Here is a 9,885-nt window from a genome sequence, read left to right as displayed (position 1 = left end):
TTTATGTTTTTTTATATATTTTTTAATCCATTTATTTGTGTATTTTATTTGTGCATTTAGCTGAATGAATGATTGATTGCAAGCACTGTGAATTATATGGTCAAATGTAATAAAAACTACACGATTTGTGAGACTTTCTAAGTATTAGGCCCCGTCCACACAAACCCGGGTAATTTATAAAACCTTCCGAAAAAAAAAAAAAAGCCTTACAATGTGGAGATTTTTGAAAATTCCGCTCCCAGCGGAGCGTGTGGACACTGAAAACGGAGATTCTGGTCCAGGCTGGACCAACAAGCACCTGGCGGGACCATTTTTAAAAAATTAAGCAGTTGTTGCTGTGAAGTGACGAGAAAACCTCCGAATGTGTAGAGAATCCCTGTTCATTTCAGCGTTCTTGAGTGGTATGGCGTTTTTCTGAAAACGCGCCCCACTGTGGACGAAGATACCCGGGTTCGTGTGGACGGGGCCTTACTACAGAGCCCCTAAAGGGCAATGGGTAGAAAAAAATAATAAGAAAATGACATTGAGTTCCCTTGCAAAAGTTTTGCGTTACCTTGCGGAAGCCCTACAGGGCCATGGGTAGAAAAACTCTCTCCTGTACCATCGGCAAAATACCAAACAATACCTTGTTACAATTTTACTTTTTATAAGAAGATTATAGGTGGTGGTGGCGCGTAGCTAAGTAAGTTAAGTAAATAAAACTGTGATTAAAAATACTTTCTTTTAAAGTCAAACGAGCGCTGGATGTTAAACTACGCAGATTTCTCTCCTAAAAACTGTTTATTTGGGAGAGTAAAGTGCTTCCTTTTATTTACCGTAAGCTTAGATTCCCGGATTTCTCTGGCACTAAGACTGGAGCATTAGCATTAGCGGCTAACCGCTAGCGGTTCCTGACACTGAGTAACCCTATGGTGTAACACCGGTAAGCCAGGGTGATATTAGCTAGCGGTTCGTACCACGTAGCTTATTTTAACAGGGTAAACACGGAGACTACAGTGCAATATACTCACCTCTGAACAGCAGAAGAGTGAGCGCGGTTAGCGGCTAATGCTAACAGGGGTTAGCCGCAGGCTACAGGTCCATAATACTGACCTCTAAACGGGGAAATAGCGGTTAGCGGTTCTGGAGAACTAAACTGAAACTCTTTTATAACTCTGCACTCAGTGGAGTGGCTTTCTTGTTCTTCACAACCTGACTGGTAAAATTCAAGCAAAAGACGCACTGACGATTTTCGGAAAAAATAAGGATTTTAAGTGTGCTTTATAGTGCGGGTTTAGTGGCTGTACTGGATGTGTATAAAAAGCAATTATTTCACGAATACAAAAGTAACGTTAGACCAGATCTTAAAATAAATACTGATAAGCAGATTAACCCTTTAACCAAATAAGAAATGCATACTGTAGATCCAAGGAATTGCCAATGACCTGAATTAATGCACGAATATGTATATTTTATCTGACATTAAAAGAACAGAATATAGAAAATAGACAGAAATATAAATAGGAAACCGTATACTTTTACTCAAACTGTATTCCTTTATGATATTCTTGCAGCACAGTCTTAAAGCATGCTATAAAAGTTTACAGTATTGCTATATCATAAGATAAATAATAAATAAATGTTTATGCAACCTATATGTAACATTACCTAATGTGCATTGGTTAGTGTTGAAATTCTTACATTGAATCAACGTTTATTCAAAGGTTTTAAATGGTTCTGGCTCTGAATCTACACTCAAAATTATTTTACGAGAAAGGTGCTTACCAGAAATAACAGAATAAAATAATGAATGAAGAGGCAAAAGTTTTTAAGCTTTTTTTATATTCCACAATGTAATTCGGATTTTCCAGTCCACCTTAAATAGCCGCAATACCAATGTGGTGCCAGTAGGTGGCAGTATTGAACCTGTCCACAAATTGAGAGACAGTTGGCACAAATTACAGCAGGAATGAGAGCAGGCAGCTGAGTAGATCTCACACCTCCATACAGTGATATGAGAAAGTTTGGGCAATCCTGAACATTTTCATGATTTTCCTTTATAAATAATTGGTTATTCAGGTCAGCAATTTTACTTAAATATGTCATTTGAACAAACCACTTTAGGAATAAGGTGCTGTGGACTGATGGAACTAGTACTGGAGTTATTTGGAGGGCGGTATGCGTGGTGGTAAAAGAACACACAGCATTCCAAGACAGACATTTGCTACCCACAGTAAAATATGGTAGTGGTTCATCATGCTGTGGGGCTGTGTGGTCAGTGCAGGTACTGGGAATCTGGTTAAAGTTAAGGGTCGCATGGATTCCAGTCAATATCAGCAGATTCTCGATAACAATGTTCAAGAATCAGTGACAGAGTTAAAGTTGCGCCTGCGCTGCATTGATTTCCATTTATAAATACTGGACCCCACAATTATCCTTGTATAATTCACACCCTATGTAAAATTACATAAAAATAGTTAGACCATGTGAGACCATCTTAACACTTACACATTTTATCAAAACAGAGTATTTTGGTCTCTCCCTATTCAATCAGACAGAAGGCTAGTCTTACATGAGTGGATATAACTAATTTGACTGAATTTAGTAGAGAGTTGGTAGGATTATAAAATCCACTAGAGGGCGCTGTGTCTTCCATTAATACCAGAGAGTTTAGTATGCCCTTCAGTTCTCATTTGTCACTTTTCAATAGAAATTAATTTTTAGCGTATTATAGTTTTAGTATAGAGGTGTATATTATATAAGTGGGGTCTTTAAAAGGAAAAAAAGTCAATCAATGCCTTAAACAAATAGGAAAAATTAAAAGAAAAATATTTCATCTAATGTTTTCCTATCAGTCTATTGCAGTTACACTGAAGTTCTGAATGTTTGAGGCTAAATGCAAAAATAGAAAATTGGATGTAAAAACTGATTTTTTTTTTATAGTGCAGTGTACAAGAAATGCGTTTTTATCCATTTTTCCAATTTTATTTTTATTTTATATTTTCATCTCTGCCCCTCATATAAATCCCCCTTAATTTCTTATTTTCAAATTTAGCCTTAAATTGCCTGACAATTGAATTGATAAAAATTACACTGACCCTTAATGGTTAGCATGTTCACCTCACAGCACTGGGTCTTGACTTCAAGTCCCTATCTGGGTGAAGTTTCCATGTTCTCCTTATGTCTGTCTGGGGACTCTGGTTTCCTTCAGCAGTTTAAAAACATGAAGTTCAGGTAAATTGTCCAAAAAATGAGAAACTCTAAATTGTCCTGCGGTTGTATGTATGAATGTGTGTATGACTGTATGGATTGGCACTTTGTACAGCCTGGTGCAGTCCTCAAGGTGGAGGGTTGTTGTTTCCGGTTAAGAGTATGCTGTGCATGATTGGTTGCCACTTCTCACTGGTGTGTATGTGGATGAGTGCTGAGCATCCTTGGATGTCTAGAAAGGCACTATATAAGTGTAACTCTCATTCATTTCTAATTCATTTATTTTGGTGAGTATGAAACATTTTTTTATTAAAATGTATGTTCATACCCACATTTATGGCGATGCATCATTTATTTTTATATTTATGTTGCCTATATAGTGACAATCTATGGTAACTTTCTCCTGAGAAACCAGTAAAATATAGTTTTACTGTACAGTTATCATTTAATATTACTCATAGAGGTAATCACACCCATATGGTACACTTAGACTTGGCTCTGACAGTCTGGTCTGACAGTGTAGCTTCATCTTTGAAAAATTCTTCACATTCTGGATGGAGTTTTGGGCCAGTGTGATTATGGAAGTATTTTTCTCTGCAAACTAAGTGTGCTGTAGATCTGCTGAGGAGAAAACTATGCACATCTGTTTGGGCCATTAGAGAAGTTCCTCACTTCCTGTGCCAGTTACAGGAGAGCTAGCTACCTATACTGGTTTCACTTAAATGGACCCCTGAAACCACAGCAACTAGTTGTGACTTTGATTAATGATGATTTTAGTGGATACATTCCATTATTTCTGTTGCACATATAGTACAACTCAATTATAAATTAATATTCTGCCTGCAAATATCTACACTGAGAAATCTATTATATTCACTGAGAAATATTTATCAATTAATAATTTATAATCTTATCTCTATATATTTGCAGCACTTTTCTACAAGTACCTTTTTATTGGCATAATGTTTATCTACAAGCACCCAAATACTGATTGTTTGACTAAGAGAAAGAATTGGGTGAACAGTGGTCTAAAACATGGAGTTGCACTTGGGTTCAAGAGGGGGATTGTTAGGCGCACATCTGGAGAAGCCATTTCCTACATCTGGGAATGTGATACTTTACAAAAAGACCATGAAAGTTTCATGAGAAGTTGTGCTCATGTTGTTTTGTGGACTAAAACCTGAAGTACATCAGAGTATAACTAGATAGAACAAAAAATAGACCTGCTTTATCACTGTTTTTATCCTCATGATCAGTTATATAAACATTATTGTAGCTCAAAATCTAATAAAACTTCATGTTCATTGTTTTAAGTATTTGGTTTTAAAGTTGTTGGAAAGCTAAGATGAGAAATGAATGTACTGTTACATGTAGTCTTGTAGTCAAGAGTGCGAGAGCCAATACTTTTAGTAGATATTTTTCATAATAATAATACATTATTGGTATATTTTAAAATATGAATACATTTAGTAGTATATTTATGTAAATAACCTTTGGGATAAGTAAAGTATTTATCTATCTATCTATCTATCTATCTATCTCTATCTTTCTATCTATCTATCTATCTATCTATCTATCTATCTAGTAAAACGAATAGTAAAAAATATAAAGTGTAATAAAGTTTAATGGCAAAAAATACAAAAATAAATGTAGTAAATGATTAGATAAGTAAATTAATAAAATGTAAAACCAAGGTCTGAGAATGGAGTTGAGGTCACAATGCTACTGAGATTTTGAAAAGATCATTTAATAATATAGATGCTACAAAAGGTTGTTTTGGTGATGTGATACAAATATTTTTAAGTTAATAAAGCATGTATTGCACTAGTTCTGTAAAATAGAATACCAAAAAATGTGTGTGAAGAAAATTTAAAGGGTTTAAAGGTAATACAAAAGTGGTTGTTCTATGGTATCTCTTAAAGAAATACATTTTAACACTATTACTTCCATTGTTTCATTCACAGAATCCTCCGGCTCTGGCTCCAAACTCTACTCTTTCTTTCTTCCTCTGTCTCCAGTAGAGGTGCTGTGGAGCTTTGGAATGGTCTGTACTGGGACTACTGGGACTACACAGCTCCTGGAGCCTCAGTCTGCTCAGTTTCTTGTGTGAGTGTGGAGACAGAACAGAATGAGCGGGTTTGGCCCTTCGTCCTCTGCGCTGCGGACACAGCTGCTGCTGGCCTCTCTGGCCCTGTTGGCCGGAGTGTGTCTAGGCCGATCAGATGCTCCCAGAGGAGTCTCCCTGCCTTTTGTCTTTGACGTTAAAGCAGTGTGTGATCCACCCTGTAACCATGCTGGACTCTGCATCCGAAACAACACCTGCTACTGCTCACAGGGGTACGAGGGAGAGACCTGCCAATATGGTGAGGTTAACATTTAACTTTATTTTAAATAGAACTTTGAGAGGTGTGAGTATTTGATTTGTAGGGATTGATGTGTTTAAATTAACTGATAGTATTTTTAGTTTATTGAAGGCATTTCTGGTGGGTCAGTCTTATTACTTTTAACATTTTTTAAAAACATGTTTTACAGTTAAGAACATCCCTTAAGACTGTTTCTGGGGTGGTGCTAACTTTAAAACAACGTAAAACATTAAAAATAATATAAAAAAAAATGGAAACTTTAGCATGGTTCATTCATAGTAGTATGAATAAAGTGTTTTAAATACTTTAAATACTTTTTCTGGGGTGGTGCTAACTTTAGAAGACATAAAACATTAAGCATAGCTCTATTTCCATGAGTTCGTTAAATTTGTGAAGTTTATATTGTGTATTTTTTTTGTATATATAATTGTGAGATGTGTCTGAGGGACTGGTTTTGTGTGGGTGCATGCGTGTGTGTTTGTGTGTGTGAATTATTATGTGTATAAATCAGTTGATATACTTTCTTAGAAAGTTTGTGGTTATTAGCCTTTGTGTTGCATAGGGTTGACCCGCCACCATGTTTAACAGCAAAAAAAGCAAAACAAAAACTGTTACTTATCTTTTTTTTCAGCTAGAAATTTAATTCCCTTTCCTTTTCTCAGAGTGATGCTAAGTTTAAAGAATTTAAAACACCAACTTTATTCATACTGCTGTGAATAAATCCATGCTGAAGTTTTCATTTTGTTTTTAAATTATTTGTAGATTTAAGTCTAAAAGTTGTAAGGTGAATAATTGTGTGTCTTATTGTAAATACTTTAGTGAGTTATGCTTAATACTTTAATCTTTGACAAGGGTTAAACTGAGCAGCAACGATCACAACACATTGAATTTAACTGCTATGCTTTGTTGTTGTTCAGCAAACTGCTATCCAAAGTGCAAAAATGGAGGGGAATGCCTTCGACCTGGAAAGTGTAGATGTCCTCCAGGATTTGGAGGAAAATACTGCCACAAAGGTATTTGTACTTTGTGTTTTTCTAAATCTTGGTTGTTCTGATAGTTGTCCAGTGTCATTTTTTTTTATCTTTGAAAGCAGACAAAGAAAAATAAGCAAAATAAAATAATTATATTAGAGTTTTAGTAAGTAAATAAGTTAAATAAAGGGGTTGAGGTGGATAGAGATCTGTGTTTTTGGTTAAACAGAGTTTTTGTGTTAAACAGTGATGTGTGATGGCGGCTGCTGGAATGGTGGCGACTGCACTGCTGTGAATGGAGTGGCCAAGTGCATCTGTCCGTCAAGCTGGACTGGCTCCAGATGTCAAGATGGTATGTTGACTTTATCGACCTAATGCTAATGCACACATACCCACAAACGTTTAGTCAAGCTTTCAGACACAAATCTGCATTAGATTTTAATTTTCAAGAATTCTTAAAAGTCTCGTTCCATCATTTTTTCCATTTCATTTAAAAATGTCTAGTTGTAGTCTCTAGTATGAATGAATGCCATGTGTGCTGTTTTTTGTGAAAAAAAGTGCTCTGGTGACCCGGTTTAATGGTGCTTTAGTGTGGAGGAGTGTATATTCCATACATGCAAACACATTTCCCCTAATTGGCTAACAGCACTGCGAGGCAGCGAGACACTATCAGTTAGAAATGTCTTAAAATAAAGACATTTTTACGCTAATAACAAGTCTTTGCAATGTCATATGTTACTTTACAACATGTGTAATGCCTTGCCAAGTGCAGTTCAACCACTGACCCAGTCTTAGAGTCTCTATAAAACGCAAAATCCACCGGAGATCCTATGTAAACCTATAGTTACACACGTAAGAGGTGGGTAGTCCAGGCCCAGTTTAAACATTGGAAAAAGAACTGTTCTAAAAATACACCTACCTATCTCAATTGTACTTCGCTTGTGGTGTTCCATAGACAAATTAACCTGTTAGCTCCTGTCTGCATAGACAGCACTGCCTGTGGGCGGACCCGAGCCAAGGTTGGGAAGGTCATGAATTCACAATACTAATTCACAAGTTGACATAGACACAGGTGCTTTTCCTGATCAACTCGTTTTTCTAAATATTTTATTTTACTAGCTACTGCAGACAATAGAGGTTGAGGAACAGTTTTATGTGCAGCATGCGTATACAACTCAAAAAGACCTATTGTATTTCACAAAGAACAAAAAAAAGTGGATTTTAGCAAAAAGACACCTTTAAGAATGGAAAAAATTATGCAGTAGTGGCATCTTCATCTTAAGTTCTGCACATTTTTTGCCTTTTGTCCAATAGAAACTGGCATAGAAACATAACTTTGAAATTTCTCTGCACCCTGTCTGATTTTGCTCTCTTTATTTACTCTATTTGGTTTATCCTGAACTAATGTAAAGAACTAAACCACTCTCACCTGTTTTTCACAGTCTGCTTAAACATATATGATCTAGCATACGGGGTTGAAATAAATGTGTTTGATGATTATGTCCAGTTTTGATCTTGTGTTTTGGTTTTTGTTTCTGCAGCTATCTGTCCGCAGGGCTGCAGGAATGGAGGCAGCTGCGTGGCCCCAGGAATCTGCAGCTGCCCAGAGGGGTGGCTAGGGGGAGCCTGTCACACAGGTCAGCTTACATGTACACAACAAAGACCAGAATTATTAATGCTGATCCATTTCCAGGTTTGGAATCCAGGGATTTGGTGGAATTTTATAGTTTATTACAAATACGTTATAATACAGTCATATGCCAAAAAAACACCAAAAGTGCGCAAATTAATGTGCAGTTAAACCTAATTGGGATTTAATTACATTAACTTTTACAGCACCACCATTGTCTTCCAGTCACTTTTTACCCTTAGGAGAGGTCTCCCTGGTGGGAGTATAGAGAATGTTAAGACAATGTTAAGATAAATTAATGTGCAGTTTAAATGAATAAAAGAATTATGATTATATTGTTATGGCACACATGGTAAATGTAACAATATGTGGGTTACTATTACGTACACTATATGAACTACATGGACAGTATTGTAGAAGTACAGAGTGTGTCAGCAATGGGTAATAAGATGAATGGATGGATGAATAAAAATACGTTTACATTTGTATAAAAATACATATTTGCAGATATTACTCATAAAAAATGTTTATGTTGTATTTAGTATACATCATATTATACAGTATGCTGTGTATTAGTTAATACTCAGTATAAATAGGTAAGCTGTACTTTGTAAGTTAATATACAGCTCTGGGAAAACAAAGACACTTAAAAATTATGAGTTTCTTTGATTCTTTGCCAAATTGAAAACCTCTGGAATATAATTAAGAGGAAGATAAATGATAACAGCCATTAAACCAAGCTGAACTGAAAAGTTATTCAAAAGCAGTGTGTAAGACTGGTGAAGGAGATGCCAAGATGCATGAAAACTGTGATTAAAAACCAGGGTTACTCCACCAAATATTGATTTCTGAACTCTTAAAACTTTATGAATATGATCGTGTTTTCTTTGCATTATTTAAGGTCTAAAAACTCTGTTGTCCGTAGTTTGTAGAATAAAACAACCATGTTCATTTTAATCAAACATAGACCTATAAATAGCAAAATCAGAGAAACTGATTCAGAAACTAAAGTTCTCTCTCAATTTTGTTTCCAGAGCTGTAACACATTTTGGAAGCCACTGTAAAAATCTTTTATTCAAAATAATTTGGGAGCAATTCTTTCAGTCCATTTGTCTTTCGATTCTAACACAGTGTAACGAACATCTTTTAGATTTAAATCTTTTTTAAACTGTCTGTGAATTCATGCTTTATAATATAATGTAAGAGTCTATATCCACATTAGTATGTTACTATTAGATTACAGTGATGCTGCCATCTTTTTTATTAATTAAAACAGTTGAATAAACTTTTAAACTATCAGTTTTCAGATCAGTATCAGATGGAACAGGAGTTTTAGTAGCTAACAGGCTTTTTTCTCTCCTCACAGCTGTGTGTAAGAAGCCATGTCGGAATGGGGGGAAGTGTGTGTCTCCTGACACCTGCCGCTGTCGCTCTCCGTTCTCCGGACCCCAGTGTGAGGAGAGGAAAAAACTCTTCTAAGCATTCTCTCCCCCACTAATACTGGTGTTTCTTCAAAATGGTGCTATTCCTTTGTGTGTTCTTTTATCTTATGATGATATCTTGTGTTATGTGTGCTGTGGAACTCAATATTTCCTTTTATTTGCAGTAACTGAGAAAGTGTGTGTGTGTGTTTGTGAGAAAGAGAATTTGGATTTTAATGTACTACATATAAAAACTGATATACATATGTAAAACAACTATTATTACAGGTCTCTTGATGTTTTTGTACTTT

The 9,885-nt window shown here is 35.7% G+C and overlaps 1 protein-coding gene across 3 annotated transcripts; it reads left to right on the top strand.

Annotated features, from left to right (window-relative positions):
- Positions 1 to 262: 262 nt before the first annotated feature.
- On the top strand, positions 263 to 9,850 carry seraf (Schwann cell-specific EGF-like repeat autocrine factor). Of its 3 annotated transcripts, none has more exons than XM_049466809.1 (6): positions 263 to 450; positions 5,154 to 5,552; positions 6,470 to 6,565; positions 6,771 to 6,875; positions 8,065 to 8,160; positions 9,520 to 9,850. In XM_049466809.1, the coding sequence occupies exons 2-6, from the start codon at positions 5,318 to 5,320 to the stop codon at positions 9,630 to 9,632; spliced, it is 645 nt and encodes a 214-aa protein (XP_049322766.1). In that variant the 5' UTR covers positions 263 to 450; positions 5,154 to 5,317; the 3' UTR covers positions 9,633 to 9,850. The 3 variants fall into 3 exon arrangements, with proteins under 3 accessions (XP_049322766.1, XP_049322767.1, XP_007232419.2); XM_049466810.1 differs by having other exon boundaries at positions 263 to 496; positions 5,208 to 5,552; XM_007232357.4 differs by lacking the exon at positions 263 to 450 and adding an exon at positions 493 to 682.
- The last annotated feature ends 35 nt before the right edge of the window (positions 9,851 to 9,885 follow it).

Source organism: Astyanax mexicanus, chromosome 18 (assembly GCF_023375975.1).
Source record: "Astyanax mexicanus isolate ESR-SI-001 chromosome 18, AstMex3_surface, whole genome shotgun sequence".
Taxonomy (NCBI): Eukaryota; Metazoa; Chordata; class Actinopteri; order Characiformes; family Acestrorhamphidae; genus Astyanax; species Astyanax mexicanus.
The sequence above is the reverse complement of the archived record's forward strand: the minus strand, read 5'-3'. Positions and strand labels throughout refer to the sequence as shown.

Excerpts from the sequence above, each read along its gene's own strand:
- seraf (XM_049466809.1), top strand. The coding sequence starts at position 5,318 with ATGAGCGGGTTTGGCCCTTCGTCCTCTGCGCTGCGGACACAGCTGCTG. Across the intron at positions 6,876-8,064 it reads TGGCTCCAGATGTCAAGATG|CTATCTGTCCGCAGGGCTGC; the intron begins GTATGTTGACTT and ends TTGTTTCTGCAG. Across the intron at positions 8,161-9,519 it reads AGGGGGAGCCTGTCACACAG|CTGTGTGTAAGAAGCCATGT; the intron begins GTCAGCTTACAT and ends CTCTCCTCACAG.